Raw genomic sequence first — 19724 nt, forward strand, 5'->3', positions numbered from 1 at the left:
ATGTGCAGACACATGTCAACTTCATAACAACCTGCTGTGATTACCTGTTTGCTTTCAGAGTAAAGAGGACAGGCCATCTGGGAGCTATCCAGGATCTTCACTGATACTCCCATCCAGCTTTAGAAAAACTGAAATGAAAAGCAACGTAGAATGTATTTAGTTATGTTCTAGACTAGCAGATCCGCTGTGCAGAATTGAGAAACTTAGAAGACCAAACGTGTCAACTTTAATTTTTATAAAGCACTGTGGGAAACCCCCACAGTGGGCAGGGGCTGTGTTCCCCACAGCAGCTCTGCCGAATTTGCTTTCTCTGGCACCAATTTCTGTTTTTTCTAAATCTGTAACCATTGGTATTTAAAAAAAAGATTGTGCTTAAATGCCTTTTTAAAAGGTGAAAACATCTACTCCTGTTACCTGTGCCAGCTCCTGCTTTCCCTCCTCTCACCGCGGCACCGTCAGCCTTCCTGCCAGCAGCCCCCTCGCCCCCCAGCGTGCCTGCCCCGCTTCCCCCACCGCCGTTCCGGTTCCGTGCCCTGAGCCGGCCGCCTCTCCGCGGGGCCCGGCCCGGCCGCCTCCCGCCCGGGGCCGCTGCGGCGGGGCGGTGCCGGGCCGCGCTGGCGGGCGCCATCTTGGCTGAGGGCAGCTTCGGCCTCACGTCGGCTTCAGCCCCGGGAGGCGGCCGCCAGCTTGGCTGAGGGCACAGACTCAACGGGGTGGAGGGAAGGGAAAAAAAACCCAACACAACAAAACACAAAAAACCCCGCACTAAGACCACGTAGGAGCGGCTTGAAACCCGCAGCTGCTCCCGCGAGAGGCGGGACGGGGTTGAGGGGGGCCGTCAGGGGAGTCCCGATAGCGCGGCGCCTCCGCGGCCCCTGAGCTGCCGGGCACCCTGCGAGGCCATGGGGGTAGGTAAGAGCCGCGGCCGGGCCGGGCCGAGCAGAGCCCGACCTAGCCGAGCTGAGGGCCTCTCTCACTGCCTCTTGCTTTGCAGAGGATCGGGCTGCAGCTGCGCGCCACGCTGGAGAACATCACCCGGCTGCGGGCCGAGGGGGAGGATTTCCGCTGGTACCTCAAGGTGCGGCGGCGGGGGCGGCCTCGGGGGCTTCGGGAGGTGGGAGAGGCCGTTCTCGGTGTTCCGAGCCTGCTGGGCTGCCCGGCGGGGGCACCTGGCCACGAAGGCCTGCGGTGTTGAGTGTCACATCGTGCAGCTTAAACAGTGTTTTCTTCCACACGGTGCAAGCAGGCTGCTACAGGAGCAAGGAATGTGGTGGTTTAAGTATACAGATATGTATACGTTACTACATGCATGATGTTATACATTAATTTGCGATAATGAAAAGGCTTAAATTGGGAGTGTTGGTCAGTGCCTCCATTGGTGAGGTGGCTGGTAGTCCAGTATCCAGTGGCAGGTAACCCAGCGAGATGGTGAGATGCCCTATTCCCGCCTTTTATCTCGTGACTGTGCTTTGTAACGTTTTCCATCCAACACACCAAGAGACAGACCCTCTGCGGCGGGTGGGCCTGCCGGGTCGAGTCAGCTCAGGGGCCTGTCGGGATAGATGGCAACTGATGTCTGCCTCTGGCTCCTCTCAGCTGTGGAACAGTGGGGATTGTGACTGGAGGGCTCACATTAGCTTCTTCAGTTTTTTAATCCCGTATTATTGCCATCTTTAAATTCTCTGATTTATGTTTTTCAGTTGAAATGCGGGAACTGCGGAGAAATCTCTGAAAAATGGCAGTATCTCCGATTGATGGTATGTTTCCCAGTTGTAACCTGCATTCAGAAGAAAACTGAGGAAACAAACCTGCCTCTGACATGCAAGGGATATTAGCATCAGGGATGTGACAATTTACACTTCAGATGATATAGTATTTTAATAGCTACATGCAATCAGGAAATGCTGTCATATTCCACATTAAAAAAAAAAGTATATTTTGAGACTTTTAACTGAAATATGCCACTGGAATGGTGAGTGTTGATGACAAAGTATTTACATCTGCTTTGAAAAGCCACCTTTCTGTAAAAATATCATTTGAAAACAAATTTTGAAGTGATATGAGAATAAGGTTGTGCCTGTAGCATATTTCTCAGATGCTGATGGAATCTTTTTGGAGAAGTTTAGGTAATTCAAAGTGAGTTAAGCCTGCTAAATTAGTATTTGGAAACTTGAAAAGGAGGATAAAATTCGTCAGGGATAAGAGAAGGTTCTGTTCTTAGGAATAATCATCCCTTTTTGTGGCGTGCCACTGAATGGTAAGAATGTACTTTGAGGAATTAATGTAACATGCCTGTAGGGACAAGACATAACTATCCATTATTCACTATTTTAAGTTTAGAACAGAACTATTCTTTGATAATCACAGTTTTTTGAATTACAGATCTTTCTAGTTTAAAAAAAATGCCTTCTTATTTCAGAATTTTTAAAAGGTTAAAGACCATTGTTGTAAAAACTACTTTACCTTTGCAGAGGTTTCCAGTGGCTCAGCTAGAGTGAAGTTAAAAATGATGTCTCTGTTATCATGGTTTTTAGGACAGTGCTCCCCTGAAAGGAGGCAGAGGAAGCGCCACTATGGTGCAGAAGTGCAAGCTGTGCTCCAGGGAGAACTCCATTGGTATGTGCTTAGAAATTTTAGAGGCATCATCCATATTACACTTTTGCTCCTCAGTTTATCTTTTAGTACCCATTTTTGCTTGTTTGTAAAAAGCATTCACGAGCAATTTTTTTTCTTGTATACCGGTGCTTGACTTCACAACAGGTACATGTCATCACGACAGCAAGGCCTCGCAGTGAGTTCAGGTTTCTGCATTAACAAAACTCATATCCATAATGTCATTTTACAAAAGAATGCGTTTTTTGTTTTGGAGTTTTTTTGGGTCGTTTTTTTTTGCATTGGTAGGGTAACAGAATGGTGTAATATAAACGTCTTGGGATAAGTGAGAAAAACTGAATTCTACCTTTTGAGGGCCAGCTGTAGGAGCTGCTTGGTTACTTTGTTTCTTTTACTTTGTATAAGGAAATGTCTTTGAAAGAAGATGGTGCTTGGTTTGTGCTGAAGAAGACATAATGCCACTCATTTTTACACTTCGGATTTTTTCTTTTCTAGATATTTTAAGTCAGACAATCAAGCCTTACAATGTAAGTTTGTTTTCTCTTTTATACGACAAGTGAAAGATAAACAAGCATTAATAATATCTTGAGTTTTTATCATCACATTCCTCTTCAAAAACAGAAAAGCTGGTACTGTCCCCTGACAGAAAACTGTCCCCCACACACAGTCTCAAGTGTAGAATAACCTGATATATTTCAAGTGAAAAATACAAAATCATATCACTGAAATTAGAGGTGATTTTATAATTCCCATACTGCTTTCCTTTTGAAGGCTTCCTTGTGGCAGATTAAGAAATTTTAGTTCATTACCACCTATTAAACAAGCTCTAGGATTTTGCTGTCACTCAGGACATCAGAGTTGGTAGTACTGCCTTTAAAGTAATTCATTCCTAGACTAATGCTTGTCACTGTCTTTACTGGCTGAAAACTAATGGTATTCTGACTCAATTATAGGCTGAAGACAGCGAGAAATTCAAAACGATAGTGGAGTTTGAATGCCGAGGTCTGGAACCGGTTGACTTTCAACCACAGGTGAGTTCTTATTCATGATTTGTTTCTCAGTTTTGAAGAGCACTTCTTAAAAGATTCTAGAGTGACAAAATACACACTATTTGAAATGGTACTGCTCTTCCTGGAACATCCTAGACCTCCCCAGTTTTCTGTCCCCTCTACAGTTCTTTCTTTTACTTCATTTGACTCAAAAAAACCCCACAAGGAGCTAACACTAACAACTTTGATATATTCTTTGTGCCAGTAAAATCTAAAATGAAACACACCTTGGAGTCGTATTCAAATTGCCTCACAGGCGACTTAGCACTGCACATCTGAATTAATTTGAAAGGTCTTTATTGCTCAGGTTATTGCAAAAGGGAGTCTTTTGGAAAGGGGAGTTGTGAGAGTGTGTAATTAGATAGCCACATTCAGGAGAGCACCATTTTGCTTCGTGGTGTCTTACAGAGTAAATGAAGTTCAAGTTATGAACAGTCTTCAGTATATGGCCTCTAAAAAAAAATCAAATTTTCTTTGAGATTTAACATCTCCAAAGCCATAAGAAATCAATATTGTCATTTTTCCATTTGCAACTTGATCAGACAAAGACTGAAGATCAATGGCAGTTAAAGACTGGTGCAAAGTACACCTCAGGGCCAAGCTAATCTCCAGTGATTCATTTGCTTGTGCATGGTCATGCTTTATGCAAGTTAACTCCCTACTATATTTAACTTATTATTCCAGTCGGATTAGGTGTAAACAGACTGACAAATATAAACCTGTCTTATCCTTCCCTCAGACTGTGACACAGTGCTCAGAAACAGACCAAAAAAGCTGATCCTACAATGAATTTGGTATAAATAAAATCATCACTGTTATTTAAGTGAAGCCCATCTTTTGAGGAACAGAATGGTTATTAGTGTATTTGTTTGAAAACTCTGCAGCCAAACCTAGGAACTCGCACTTCAAGAAAAATGCATGAGAAGACTACAGAATGTAGGAGATGTTTATAGCTCTGCATCCTAGCTGTCAGTTTTATTTTTATCTGCAGAACAAAGACTTTGCGGCTGTAATAAAGCTTTTAATTTAATATTCTCAAAGTTCGGTCTGTGCACTCTGTTGGAGAGCACGCCTGAATCCGTGAGCAGGTATTTCAGTGAATCTTCTGATGCTTAAATAAGTAAATATATAGACTTGTGTAGTTCCAAAGAATTCTATAAACGGCTTTACATTTGACATGATCCAAGCTGGCCTGGCTTCTCCACAGCTTCAGAGCTGGCTTTTGATTAGCACCAAACGTAGCATATGGCCATAGCATTACTGTATTTTCTTTCTATTTTTTGTATAGACATAATACAACCATACCTGAAGTCAATTTAGCGTAGTTCAGTGCTTGCGTATCTTAATTATAGTAGTTTTCTCAAAAATATTCTTTGAGTTTGAAAGTATTCTTTGATTTTCTGATATAAACCCTCTTTTCCTACCTAGTAGCAGCAACACATTCAAACTAGGTATTTGTGTGTTCTGATAATGGGCAAGAACATTTTTTTTCCCCCTCCACTTACTTACCTGTATTGTTTAATGTGCTTAAGTAGATACATCTACTGCAAATCTGATATACAATTTTTGGTTTTAATTGAAGATAGTTCAGCTTCTTTCCTGTCCTTGTCCCTCAGGTGAATGCTTCAACTGAAAAAATGAAGGTTTCTTTATAAAATTTCTCTTAACCCTTCTTAAGCTTCTTTGTTTTGTGGCATAACCGATAGGTTTATAGGTAACAAAGGTGTGATGATTCACTGTGTTGTAAAGTCAATAGGTGTTTTTGCTTCTTTGGTGTGTGTGTTTATGCTTTAGCTGTTGGTCCTTCACCAGTCAGCAGAGAGCACACAAGTCACTGCGTGTCCCAGCTGCCTTCTGCAGAGATTAAAGAATCTCTGCTCTGACGCCAAAGCTGTAAGAATGCAAGTCCTGCTGAGTGGCTGGTACAGAAGCTTCTAATTCCAGTCACATGGCTTCTTGTTCCTTGGAGGGCTGGTGAATGTCTTCAGGTGGCAAAAGCAGGGCTTCTTTTTTATTTTTCTACTGTTTGTTCTGTACTGCAGCTCTGCATTTTTGTCCCATGATGGTGATCTTCCTCTCCACCCCTAGCAGTTCCCTTGAGATGGGCTTCTGACAATTTATATAAAGGCCATATTCACACTGTGCCTTGCTGACAGCTCTCCTGTTGTTACACTTGCCACACTTCATGGTTTATTTAACTCCCCAGTGCTTAACCTGCCATTCAAATCCCAGAATATTTTAAAATCACGTGGCTTGCTTCACACATTCTTACATAGTTAAATGTCTTGCTGGCACTAGTGGGAATTTATCAAAAATACAAGTTGCAGAAAACCAGGAAGAAGCTATCTTTGCTTTTTAGCCACTGCTTAATAAAATTCTGTAGTTAGAAATTGCAATGTAAGAAACCTTCCTGTAAGCTACAGAGGTGGCTGAGATTTTTAAATTTACTTTTAAAACTAATAAAACTTAACTTACAGCTTGATAACCGTGAACTCTAAAATGAGACAGCTGTTACTATAGCAGATAAAATATCTTGTTCTTGTGCTATACCCCACTGATACAGTCTTTCCTTCCTAGTGCTGTCCTTTCCTTCAACTCTTTAAATAACAGCAACAACAGTGAAGGACTCTCCTCTTTGAAATGATTGTTTGGCTGTCCTAATCTGTTCATTCAGCCAGTGGATACTCATTTCACATAAAGCTTGCTAGTCAATTCTGTACTTAAATCCAATACAAGCTGCTCCTTCTCTTGAGTGTCTTGGATTCTGACAATATTTAAGCCAAAACTATTAACACTCTTTCACTGCAAGAAAACAACAGGAAGTGGAAGTTTATTATGAACCTATCTCACACATCATGCCTGTATGGAGTATGGATTCTAAACACAGAACTATTAGTAGTTGGATGCTGCTACATAAACTCAGAAACTTGGGTTTAACATTATAAAGAATACTTAAAAATACATTTTTGGCAGGAAAAATAGAGAAGCAGTGTTCCCTCCTTTTACTCCGTGGTTGCTTCAGTTGAATTTTCCCAAGTCACCAACAGGGTCACAACCTTATACTGACCCTTAACTAGGAAAGAGTTTGACCATTCTCTCTACCTAATTTAAAAGAAATACAGTAAAAGCTTGTGCTGAGTTACTTTCTTTAAATATGTTTCAATGATCGTATTTGTTATTTTCTTGGTACAACCTATTCTTAAAAACTTCCCGCAAATGTGTTTGCAGGCAGGGTTTGCTGCTGAAGGTGCAGAATCTGGCACACCTTTCAACGACATAAACTTGTTAGAAAAGGTATGTTGTCTTAGTTTCATTAGTAAATCTAATTATCTAGCTTTCTTTCCCTAAATCACTAGTCCAAAATACACACCCTGCACATGGAAGAGACTTGTTTTACTGTTTCATGTAGGCACAGGAAGGTCATAGCTGGAGAAACTAAATCAACTATGAACAACCAGCATTACTAACAGCATCATTTTAGAAGTATGTATTTGATAGCTCAGCAGCTGACAAAAACAGAAATCCAGCTTTTAAGTCTCAGGAATTCCAGAGAGCAAACACCTGGAATGCCAAATAACCCCAGGGTTATTCAGAGCAGTGAACTGATTTTTCTAGGAAGATGCCTGCACTTTTTTCTGTGCACTGAGATATTAAAAAGTAATATAAAGACACTGTCCTTCAAAGCTCAGGATGACAACTCCAGCATTGCAAATCTTCCTTGGCTGTGAGCAAGAATCTCAAGGTCAAATTTGTTCCCTGGTATCCTACTTGGCAGGGATCTGCTTGTCTGCTTACCCACCTGACTAGGGTATTGTAAATGATAGATAATCCTTTCATCTGCCATGGTTGCTGTCTTGGCTGTGAACTACGTATGAAAAAAAAAAAATCACTGTTAAAATCACAGAGACTGAATCTGACTTAATTTCAGGTCAGTGCTCTTGCTCCTCTCAGATACCGAAACTTAGCTTAGTGACTGCACAGTGCTTTCCACACAAATCTAAGACCGAAATTTTGAGTGAGGCTTAGTTTCAGTTTGAATTCCAGTCTGTGTTTTAGACACAATTGCATTCTATCCTCTGCGACTAATACTGTGAAATCTTATTTCCTATAGGATTGGAATGACTATGATGAAAAAACAAAGGAATCTGTTGGAATCTATGAAGTTACTCATAAATTTGTTAAATGCTAAAGTTCATACCCCTAATACATCTTGCCATGGTTACTGATGGACGAGCTGTAACCATGGGAGACACAGTTTCCTTGGAGATACTTTCACATGACTGTACTTCAGAAATGGATATCTTAAGTTGTACTTACTGTCCCCAGCATGCCCTAATAAAATATTTTCCACAGAGCACTTTGCTATGGCCTCAGTACATACAGGATATACACTTGACTGAACCATGCCATTTTCTTAATGTTTTTTTTGGGAATATATATGGTTGTGGTAGACTGTAGCTTAACTACTGTATCAACAGTAACTACTTACAGCCTTAAAGTTTTTAATAGCCAATCACCAAGAAGTACCCACATTTGATTCCCTAACATAAGCAAATAAGGGCTTTTCCCTCACCCCTCCTATTATCAGGAAATGATTATGAGCAATAGTAAAGGGACTGTCTTAACTGTTCAAGGGAAAAGGTACATCTCTGGTAGGTTTCTGCCAGTTCAGATGAAGACACTGAGGTAAGTTTACTGAGAACACTTATTAAGCTTGATTGCTATTGACACCCATAGCTGTCACAATCTTCTTAAAATCGAGTTATCTTTCCCAGTATGTCATTAAGTAAACCTCACTCATTTCTAGTTCAAGACAGACTTTGTACTTCTTGGCAAGTGTCCTCACAATCTTGCCAGCTGTTCTCACATTTAAAAAAACCCAAAACCACACCAACAAAAAAAAACCCACCCAAATCTTCCTTAGTGAATTTCATTCAGAAGACTTCTGGTCTGATTACTGTTTTGTGATACATGATTATTTCTTTCATCCTCCCAAATGATCACCTTCCTTTCTTTGTTTAAATAAGCAAGAACAATTATAGTAAGTTTTAAAATAATCCTTTTCAGCTGGAAACTGGAACAGCTGTAGAACAAATGGCCCTGACCAGAAAAAAGTCTGTAAGCCTTTGGCCTTACATATTTAAAGCATGCCTCTCCCCTTCCTAGCACTGTCAGTTCATACTTCAAGATACGGTATTGCTTCCGCTTACTGTGATAAAGAAAAAATACCCTGGGAGAACCTGGAAGCTGAGATATCCAAAGGAAAAGTAAAGCCTCTGAACCTGATCTGTCACATCCAACCAACATGCTCAGGCTTTTACGTTCTACTAATATATCTGGTTCTCCAGGACACAGGGGGCTGCACTGGAAGACATGAGCTGTGTTAGTTTTTACATAGAGCCACAGAAGCAAGCACTACTGTGCTGTTCAGCTCCAGAGAAAGACTAATCCTCCCAGAAGAAAAAGAGTGGAAGTTAAGAGGGTTTAAAAAGCAGAGGAGTTCCAAGTTACACATACTGTAATGATTTTTGTGCAAAAAGGGGTATCTCATGCAATGGGCATCAGTGGCGTAATGCAAGCAACTCTGAGCATCTTTGGCTTCTTGACTGCCAAATACCCCTTCCCCTTTTGCTGTCAGCTACTTTGTAGCTGGCAGAGTCCCAGCTGTGAATAGCACATGAGGAACTTGTCTGCATCAGTTTCATCTCGCATTCACAGCATCACTTAAGTTTTACCGATGTCTGTGCTCAAGCTCTCCTGCAATCTTTCAGAGTTCTGATAAACCTTGGTCTAGAATTTCTGCAACAAACCCCAGGGCATTGAAGGCGCAGCTCTAGGCACTAAGACTAGCATTTGCTACAATAAATAAAGTCAGAACTTCTAGATAGAACAAGGAAGAAACAGGAAAACATTCTGTTGAGGTTACTTTTCCCCAGTAAGAGGAAGCTTGGAAAGAGAGAACCTCAAAAGATAAAGTACAGTGATTTTTCTTTTTTAAGGCACAAGAGCACAGGTTTATGTAGCAAAACAAATGCAGATTATTGGACAGACTTCATGTATGAGAGAGCCAATGCTGCAGAATGCTTTCAGTAGTATTCTTTTCAACCTTTACAAAAAACATGAGCCACCTATAAATTAATTACAAATTAATTATAAATTACTGTATAATTTTGATATGGCAATAAAAAACCCACTGTGGTTATTAATAGATAGCTTTATTACAATACAGTCTTTTCCAGTCAATTTAACAACACAGTTGGTGATTGCAGGTTACTTAAAGCCTCCCACTTCATTTTTTGGTTCTCAAAAAGCTGTTACAGTGGAAGGGCTTCAAGCAGTTGAGGCACAATCAGTTCTGATATCAATTCAAGTTTAAAGAGAAAAGTAAGTAAGTGTGACAAGTTAGTAAGCAAACTTACTGCCAGAGTGCAAATATAACCACTCTTTCATATTTAAAATTATTGCTTTTTTTTTTTTTAAATCAAACCGTTTAAGAGTGGTATCACAGTACTGTAGTCTGAACATTCATGGAACAGATGTTTTAAATTCAGAAACTTGTAACAACGCTTTTTATTTTAAATAATGTGTTTTAAGAACACGTGGATCTGTTGGAACAGATGGATCTGTTAGTTAATTTTGACATTGTGAATGTATTTCTTGAAACATGCATTCAGGGTCTGTACTTGATTTCTTTAAAATAGATACAAATTTCATAGTGTATCTAACAGCATTCAAGTTCAATGAAGATAAATGGAGCCAATTAAGCTGGGCAGTCTTAGTCACGTTGAACACTGATGAGTATGCCAATTAGACATGGTCTGCATTTTGTACTGCAACTGTAAAGTGTTCCAACGTTTTTACGTCTAACTACCAATTTTCTTGCCCTTTAAAACATTAAAGATATCTTCTAGTGACTTGTATATACACTGAAGGAATTCTTTACCATTCCTAGTTGGGTAAGAGGAAACATTACAACCTATCCAATCATCATGTACCTGATATCCTACTCCAAAGCCATCAGACACCACTGGGCCAAACCCTCCTAACTGCACGGCTGGGCTAACCAATGTGCTTGTAGAAATGATGTTGTGATTAAGCCGAGCATAGGCTTGGTCTTGATAGAAATCAGGCAGCGCAGTACCTTTGGATGATGCTAAATAGCGCAAGCTAAAGAGATGTCGGTCAAATCCCTGACCTGTTAAAATAAAATAACAAGTATTAGAGAGATGATTGATTTTTGTGAAGTAAATGCACTTATTTTGACAACACATTGTTTGTCAGCCACAAAAGAAGAGGTCTACAGAACTGGGGTTTATTTTCATATTAGCAGGAATTATTTTTCAGATGCCAGACATTCTGCACATTTAATGCACATATCCTAGGGAATGAGAGCTTGCTGTTTTGCTGCTAGCCTCAACCAGGAATCATGATAAGTAAAGAGAAGTGCAATGTTAACAGACAATTTTAATAATACATCACATTCTTTGAATAACTATTTAGCTGAACATATCCAAGGTGTTTAAAATGGAGGAAAGCTTTCCTAAAATTTATGAATCTGAAGAAGAAGAGGATCTTGCATCAACAAAAGGAGGTAAATTTTAGACTATGGGGTAATGTTCAACAGTCAATTTTACTGAAAGAATACAAGTTATGCTTCTGAGAAGGACAATTCAAAAGAAAGCATTTAGCAAAATACCAGGAGTAGCACAGCCAAAGAATCAGTTTGATTTCTAAGCTGTTAAAGCCTTTATCCCCTGCAGGGATAAGATAGTAACTCCTCAGAAATAAAGCCAAAGTTCTTGGTTGCCTTGGGGAGTAGGACACACACTAAGTATTTATCAAATCTTCAAATAGCCAGCTGCTGTAAGGACAAAACCTAAAGTATAAAAAATTCTCAACACATCAACAGTGAAGTGGGAACCACAGAGGCATTTTCCTCCATTAAGAGACAAGTCTTAGAGAACGCATTTTAAACTGCAGTATTCTGTTACTGTTTTTGTCAAGTTTACATTAACATTTGACCTCCATCAAAATTAAATTATTTAGTTGTGAAGTAAATGTCTACAGCAACCTTAATAGACATTTTGGTGCAAAAGCAGGAGTGTTTGATATATTCCTACTTACCCATAGCAGCTTCTTTTGTCAAACGGCCATGGTATTTTGAGCACTCCACTATCAACTTCTGAAGTTCTTCTATGCTGTGTCTTGCCAGTTCCTTGACAAAAGCTTCCGAACATTTCTTTGTATGGATAGAGGCAGGACGTATAGTTTCTGTACGACCATGTTTGAAAGCTGCAGTACTACAAGACTCGTATGTAGCAACAGTCTGATTGTACTGTCGAAGGAAAGCCATCTGGAAGGCAAGCTGAGCCACAGCATCTGGGCTTATCTTCTTCTGCTTTAGAAGGTCCTTGCCCCCTTCATGGAACTGAATCAGATTAAGAGACAGTGATTCTGCAGTAGCATCAAATTTCTGTTTGGCTTTGGTAATTCCTGCTTTTAAGGCATCATTCAGCTTAAAGTCAAGTTTCTGCACTGCTCCAGAAGAGTCTACTGAAGCAGGCTGGGACTGGGGGCTGATGGCTGGTGCCTTGGTGCTATCTTTAAAAACCTCATTCTGGAACCTGAGCACAGCTACACCATCTCCCCAGGAATGTTCAAAATTAACTCCTGCGGTGCCATCCTTAGTTATGATAAGATTAAAAGATTTGTCATACCAGCGGTTGGCACCATCTCCATGCAACATAGTGTGGGACAAGTGCACAAAGTCTTTGATGGAAAAATCATCTAAACTTAAACAAAACACGGCAGAGTCTACTTTCTGAAGAGCTTCTTCATTGCCATTATCCCGTAGATTCTTTCTCAGCAATGCCCATGTATCTCGGTTTTCACTGGAGAGGTAGCCAAGAGGGAAGGCCGGGGCTGGACTGTTGTCACTAAGGATGTATTTCAAGTGTGCTTGTATTTCTGAAGGTTTCAGCATGTTTCCATCTCTATCAAGAACATCAAATACATAAAAATTCCCATGTCTCAGTACTAGTAAATGTTTTGCCTTTTCATCTGTATAAAGCTCGTCTCTGTTGAGTTTAGGCAGCCGCGTAGAATTGAAAAGTCTGAAGTACTGAGACATATCTAGGGGGTATGCATTGACCATGTAGGCACCAAACCAAGAAAGTGAGGAAGGCACAAAGCGGATAATTTTTTTAAAGATCTGAGTGTCACTTTTTTCTGGATTGAGGTGAAAAATCTCTGGTTCAAGATAACCAGCCCTGAAGGTCTTCATAAAACGTATAGCAGAAACAGTCATGTTCGTAGCTCGTACGAGCTGATCATTGTATTCAGATTTTGGATCAGGATTAAAAGACATAAATGCATTAAAATTGAAAACAACAGGTTCACGTGCTTTTAGGTACATGTCAAACCAGGGACCTAAAAATGAAAAGTTGAGAAACAGGTCAGAACATAAAAGCAGCTGAGTCAGACCAGAGGTTCATGTAGTCAACGTCCTGTCTCCCAACAGTGATCATGAATAAGCACCTACCGAAGTATGTATAAACTAGAGAAACATATCACAGAATCATCTAGGTTGGAAAGGACCCTGGAGATCATCTAGTCCAACTGTTCGCCTAGCACTGTTCCCACCTACACCATATCCTTAAGCTCTAAATCGACCCTACTCTTGAACACCTCCAGGGATGGGGACTCCACCCCCTCCCTGGGCAGCCCATTCCAACGCCCAACAGCCCCTTCTGTAAAGAAATGCTCCCTAATATCTAGTCTGAACTTTCCCTGGTGCAACTCGAGGCCATTCCCTCTTGTCCTGTCATTTTCTACTAGGCTAAAGAGGCTCAAACCCAGCTCTCTGCAGCTTCCTTTCAGGTCCTTGTAGAGGGTGATAAGGTCTCCCCTCAGCCTCCTCTTCTCCAGACTAAACAATCCCAGTTCCCTCAGCCGCTCCTCACAGGACATGTGTTCCAGACCCTGCACCAGCTTTGTAGCCCTTCTATGGACATGTTCGAGTAACTCTATGTCCTTTTTGTAGTGAGGGGCCCACAACTGAACACAGTAATCATGGTGTGGCCTTACCAGCGCCAAGTACAGGGGCAAGATCCCTTCCCTGTCCCTGCTGGCCACACTAATCCTGATACAAGCCAGGATGCCACTGGCCTTCTTGGCCACCTGGGCACACTGCTGGCTCATATTCAGCCGGCCGTCAATCTATACCCCCAGGTCCCTCTCTGACTGGCAGCTGTCCAGCCACTCCTCCCCAAGCCTGTAGCACTGCTGGGGGTTGTTGTGGCCCAAGGGCAGCCCCCGGCATTTGCCCTTAGTGAAGCTGATGCAGTTGGCCTCAGCCCATGGCTCCAGCCTGTCCAGGTCTCTCTGCAGAGCCTCCCCACCCTCAAGCAGATCAACGCTCCCACCCAACTGGGTGTCGTCTGCAAACTGACTGAGGGTGCCCTCGATCCCCTCGTCCAGATCATCAATAAAGATGTTAAACAGGAGTGGCCCCAACACCGAGCCCTGGGGGACACCACTCATGACCGGCTGCCAGCTGGATTTAACTCCGTTCACCACAACTCTCTGGGCCCGGTCGTTCAGCCAGTTTTTAACCCAGTGAAGCGTGCAATTGTCCAAACCTCAAGCAGCCATTTTTGCCAGGAGAATGCTGTGGGAAACGGTGTCAAAAGCCCTGCTAAAGGCAAGGTAAATTACATCCACAGCCTTTCCCTCATCCAGTAAGCAGGTCGCCCTGTCATAGAAGGAGATCAGGTCTGTCAAGCAGGACCTGCCTTTCATAAACCCATGCTGACTGGGCCTGCGCATCTGGTTGTCCTTCATGTGTTGCATGATGGTGTTTAGCATGAGCTGCTCCATCAGCTTCCTGGGCACCGAAGTCAAGCTGACAGGCCTGTAATTTCCCGGATCATCCTTCCGACCCTTCTTATAGATGGGTGTCACATTGGCCAATTTCCAATCAGTCGGGACCTCCCCGGTCAGCCAGGACTGCTGGTAAATGATAGAGAGTGGCCTTGGCGAGCACCCCAGCCAGCTCCTTCAGCACCCTCAGGTGTATCCCATCCCATCCCATAGACTTGTGCATGTCTGTGTGATGCAGTAGGGCACTGACTGTCTCCTGGATTGCAGGGGGGTTGTTCTCCCAGTCTCTGTATTCTGGCTGTGGAGGCTGGATTTCATCAATACAACTAACCTTGCTATTAAAGACTGAGGCAAAGAAGGCATTAAGCACCTCAGCCTTCTCCTCATCACTTGTTACCAAATTTCCTCCTGCATCTAGCAGGGGATGGAGACTCTCCCTGGACTTTCTTTTGCTACTGACATACTTATAGAAACTTTTCTTGTTATCCTTGATTGCAGAGGCCAAATTAATTTCCAGTTGGGCTTTAGCCCTTCTGATTTCCACCCTGCATAGCCTCAGAGCCTCTCTGTAATCACTGTGTGTGGCTAGCCCCTTCTTCCAAAGGCTGTAAACTCTTCTTTTCTCCCTGACTTGCAGCCAAAGCTCCCTGTTCAGCCAGGGTGGTCTTCTCCGGCATCGGCTTCTCTTAGAGCACCTGGGGACTGCCTGCTCCTGAGCCATTAACACTTCCTTCTTAAAGAGCACCCAGCCTTCCTGGGCCCCTGTACCCTTCAGGAGAGTCTCCCAGGGGATCCTTTCAAGCAGGTGCCTACACAAGACAAAGTCAGCCCTTCTGAAGTCCAGGATGTCAGTCCTGCTTAGCTCTCTCCTGACCTCTCTAAGAACAGAGAACTCTATGCAATAATTCCTTGAAGGATTCTTTCAACCTGCAATTATGAGGAAATATACTGTTGGCTAATTGTAAAAATACTGTAGAGTGTCAATGTCATTACCAACAACATCACTGTCAATGTCATTACCAACAATTTCTATGTTTTCTATATGGCTCAGTGATAAACCATTAACTTCTGCGACATACAGTGCAGCTCCCCAGCATTGTATTTTGGTGCACACCTCATGTTTGGAATGGAACGTGCCTTTACCTACTCTTAAGCTACTATTTTCTGCAGCGCTCTGTCACTAAGGGCATGCTTCTCTTTAGAACCACCTTTTACTCTGATCCAGCATTTTCCTCATTCTTGGCAGCATTCCTCCACCTGCATTTGCTGTCTTTCATTTCCACCTCCTTCCTCTTTCTATCCACTAAAATGATCAGCACAGGGCAAAACTCTTGACACCAGTGCATTAACATCAGTCTCTTAAGCTGGCAAACAGACAAGGTTAGAGGGCACCTCACGGTTATTCTTCCAGGCTCAGAACACTCTGAAAAGCAGAATTGCATTTGGGATGAACAGGTCTTTCAGACAGTTTGTCAGTATGTCAAGAAGCATGATGTAACCCACAGGTTTTGTGCTTGCCAAACCCAAGGGAATCAGTCATAGCTTTAGAACGTAGTCACACCTTTACAACTGCCTATGAGTAAACGAAAATCCAGGGGGCACAGGCAGAGAAGGGACTTCTTAAATAGGTTCTATTTCATCATCATTAACAACTTCAAACTCAGTAAGCTCTGGTATTGCACATGACTGAATGCAGACCAAGGAAGCAAGTGCACACCAACTTCACGTCAAGGCAGCTGATGTATTAGAAATTATTATTCCAAGGCTGGATCAGTCCCAGGTAGAACCTTCTAGCTGGGCTGTAAAAGGGGAACGGGTAACTCAAGGACCTAAGTTACAGTTTTAACTCTACGTCCTCACAGATGAGTAACTAGCATTCATCTACAGTTTTAAAACCACATCTGTCATCGTCACGTAGCCTTTTAACCTTGGACTTGAAAGTCCAGGGTGGAGGCAACTATACATACTTTCAGAAACCAACTGCAAGTGGAACAGGTCTTTTATGAAGCCTAAAAAAGAATAACAACGAAAAGGAATACAAACACCCTACATTTCACAGACAAAAAGCAGCATGCTGGTTAGCATTGACAAACACCATAAAGCCACCAGTTAAAACCTTAGATGTTGTTCAAAGTGAACGGAAAGATAACAAATCGAACAATAGCTATTATGAAATAATCTGGTATTTTCTACAGAATTTGTGGTAGCTAACACCCTTATAGGTAGTCTCAACAGACAGCAAGGATAGAAGCGCTGGGCAACATGCAAATTTCTACTTTCATAGGTATTTGAATATTTCCACCTCTGTTGCTATCTACCAATACTCTCCTAAGCAGACACTTGTATTTGGAAGTCAGTGGAAACAATGATAAAGAAGAATAATCAAAAAACTATATGCATGCTCTCCCTCCCTTATTTTTTCTTTATTCTCATCTTCCTCTTTCTGTCGCTTCTTTTCTTTTGCTCTTTAAAAGAATACGGTTTTATAGTTTGAGGGGATTTTAAGTCCAGAGCACTGACCACTTCTGCCTCACAAAATTTAGTCACATTCTGACCCCCACCCTCAGAGTTCAGTTTTCTTGCTAAATAACTTGGAATTATTTGAAAATCATTACTTTAGTTTCCTTAAGGGAGTTACCAGTTAATCTCCTTTATTAACCTAAACAGACAGCAATGAAAAAAGAAGAAAGATAAACCCTGTAAACTCAAATTTAAATACAGTAATTCATGAAATATCCATCTATCCAGAATTCTAGTATATACAAGTTAGATGACCAGCATTCTTCTTTCCACCAGAGACTCAGAATTTGCTCAAATACAGTCACAGACAGTATTCACAGCATGTTATTTCAAGTTTATGGAGTAGAGAACTTAAGCTTACTTTATTTGTAGCATTATGTATCATAAGGATGATCTACAGACTCCTATATCCAGTAAGCCAGCGTACCTGTGATGTAACTAGTATGTTTGTTCTGACTGTCTTGAGCAACCAGTTGCTCATGCAGCTCTCTTCCAATTCCCTTTTCAAAGTGATGTGCAAGTTCTTCAGTTTTCCTAGAGCAATCAACAAGAGTCAAAATGCTGTCATAAGTCATATTTTTATATGTAACACTTGGCTTTGAAGCAGCACATGATACTGCGATATGCACATCTTGTTTGTCCATACCTGAATTGGTCATCATTTAAAAGCGGTTTCTGGGCATTCAGGTATCTCCTAATTGTATCTTCTAGTTTGGGAACTGGCAGTCTGAAGGAAGGAGAACACAGAGACATGCACTTTATGAGCAATGGTGCTAATGAAGCCTCAGTTTCTTACACGGTAGCCTCTCTCTTTGCCCCCTCTCTTCCCTATCCTTCCTTAGACCCCACATCATCCAAATGGCTCAAAAGTTTCTTGTGGAAGAGAAGAAAGGAAATCGATGGACATAGGTCATCACAGCATAAGGTTCTTGAAAACAAGGCAGAAAACCAGCTTTCCTGTCTTGTTACAAAGGTATCACAGTGAACGGTCTTCATACCTTACAGGGAATCCAGTGACATGGCCCCCTGCAAGGAGAAGTAGCTGTAGAGAAGGCAGGCTTGGGGCGGTAGCCACCCCTGCATCAGGGCTTCCCCTCACTGCTGGGAGCTGAACAACTACTCTTCCTTGCAAACCTATCAGTGTAGTTGTCATCTTAGCCTAAACAGGAAAACATCCATTACACTCACGGAGGTTACTTTACAACCCGAAGGGATGTTTCAGTAGTAGGCTTTACTATTTACACTTTTTTTACTATTTATACAAAAGGTCGTATTTGCACTTTAAAAAAACCAAATCGCCTCCCCTCCACTGTGACTCAGGACGAGCCCGCACAACGAGCAGCGCGCCCGGAGCGCGGTTGTACCGGGACGCCAGGGAGGGCATTTTCTCTCCCCTCTCCTCACAGCGGACACCCCAGAGCCGCCGCCACCGACCTCTCCCGCGCCCCCGCGGAGCCCGGTCCACCCGCTGCCCCGGGCGGCCGCCCCGGGGCCGGCAGCGCCGCCGGCTTCCCGCAGGACGCTCCCTCCAGGCCTTGCCCCGGCCCCCCGCGCCCGGCGGCGCCTGAGGAGGCCGCGGGGCGGGCGGGGGGGGAGCTGCCCGGCGGGCGCGGCAGGGAGCGGAGCGGCGGCCCGCCGTACCTGGGCAGGCTCTTCTGGTAGTGCATGGTGGGCACGATGCTGCGGTGCAGGTACTCGGCAGCGCCCGCGCTGCTGGAGCCCCGCCGCCAGCCCGCCGCCGCCGCCCGCCGCCGCAGCAGCAGCAGCTGCCGCCCCGCCATGATGCCCCGCGTCAGAGGCCGTGAGGCGCCGCCCGCGCCGCTCCCCCTCGCTGCCGTCCCGGGGCCGGAGAGAGCGGCTCCCGCCGCCCCGGCCCGCTGCCCGGTAGTGCCGTGGGGAGGCTGCGCTCCTCCCGCCGCTGCGGAGCGCCCGGCCCCCGGGGACGAGCTCACAACCGCCCGCGGCCGGGGGGAGGCGGCAGCGCGGCGCCGGAGGAGCGAGGGCTCGTTCCCCGCGGCCCTCCCCCGGGAAGAGGGGGCGGCCCAGTGGCGGGCGGGCCCCGCCGCCCCGAGAGGCTGCCCCGAGCCCCGCGGTGCCCGGGCGGGCCTCGGGCGGCGCCGGTTCCTCTGCGCCGCGCGGGCCTCCCCGGGATGAAAAGTCGCAGCGCAAAACTGAGGGTCGCAGCTCCACTGACAGCGGCGGGTGTGGAGGTCGACGTGGTGTCATGAAGGATCTTTTAATTATTATTTCATTTGGAAAGTATATTCGGCACATGCTATCGGCATAGCAAAGTTTTCTGGATATTACAAAATGAAGTGTGACGGTTCAACATTGCTTCAGTCCTCTTATGTACACGTTAATAAAATTTTTTGTGATCCTCTTGTTTTGATAACGTTCTTGTTAAGCATAAAGGCTCCACACACTTTTTTTTTTTTTTTTTTTTCTGCATGTGTCCATATGTTTTACTGACCATACAGTATTAAGATCCTGCCTCCAAAGAGAACAGTTTAATCTCTCACGAGCTTTTTTACTCATACGTGAGCATGTAACAGCAAACACTGTAGTACAATATAAAATCTAATGTTGTAAATACACATTTTTGTTGTACTGTACAGAATATTTTCCATAAAAACACTGAATAATCTTAGAGTAACCCAGAAA

The 19724-nt window shown here is 43.4% G+C and overlaps 2 protein-coding genes across 5 annotated transcripts; one reads left to right on the forward strand and one right to left on the reverse strand.

The window, feature by feature from the left end:
* Nucleotides 1-584: 584 nt before the first annotated feature.
* On the forward strand, nt 585-8016 carry CZIB (CXXC motif containing zinc binding protein). 3 transcript variants are annotated; one of them, XM_074908094.1, is made up of 8 exons: nt 585-912; nt 995-1078; nt 1701-1757; nt 2535-2616; nt 3019-3140; nt 3567-3644; nt 6891-6956; nt 7774-8016. In XM_074908094.1, the coding sequence occupies exons 3-8, from the start codon at nt 1755-1757 to the stop codon at nt 7849-7851; spliced, it is 429 nt and encodes a 142-aa protein (XP_074764195.1). In that variant the 5' UTR covers nt 585-912; nt 995-1078; nt 1701-1754; the 3' UTR covers nt 7852-8016. The 3 variants fall into 3 exon arrangements, with proteins under 3 accessions (XP_074764195.1, XP_074764193.1, XP_074764194.1); XM_074908092.1 differs by having other exon boundaries at nt 592-908; XM_074908093.1 differs by having other exon boundaries at nt 626-908; nt 3109-3140.
* Nucleotides 8017-9856: 1840 nt separating this feature from the next.
* On the reverse strand, nt 9857-19178 carry CPT2 (carnitine palmitoyltransferase 2). 2 transcript variants are annotated; one of them, XM_074908095.1, is made up of 5 exons: nt 18705-19178; nt 17710-17790; nt 17491-17597; nt 11860-13091; nt 9857-10861 (listed from the first exon to the last, which is right to left on the reverse strand). In XM_074908095.1, exons 1-5 carry the CDS (start codon nt 18842-18844, stop codon nt 10526-10528), a joined length of 1896 nt encoding a protein of 631 aa, XP_074764196.1. In that variant the 5' UTR covers nt 18845-19178; the 3' UTR covers nt 9857-10525. The 2 variants fall into 2 exon arrangements, with proteins under 2 accessions (XP_074764196.1, XP_074764197.1); XM_074908096.1 differs by having other exon boundaries at nt 9857-10857; nt 11787-13091; nt 18705-19166.
* Between the last annotated feature and the right edge of the window lie 546 nt (nt 19179-19724).

Source organism: Athene noctua, chromosome 5 (genome assembly GCF_965140245.1).
Source record: "Athene noctua chromosome 5, bAthNoc1.hap1.1, whole genome shotgun sequence".
In the NCBI taxonomy this organism is placed as follows: domain Eukaryota; kingdom Metazoa; phylum Chordata; class Aves; order Strigiformes; family Strigidae; genus Athene; species Athene noctua.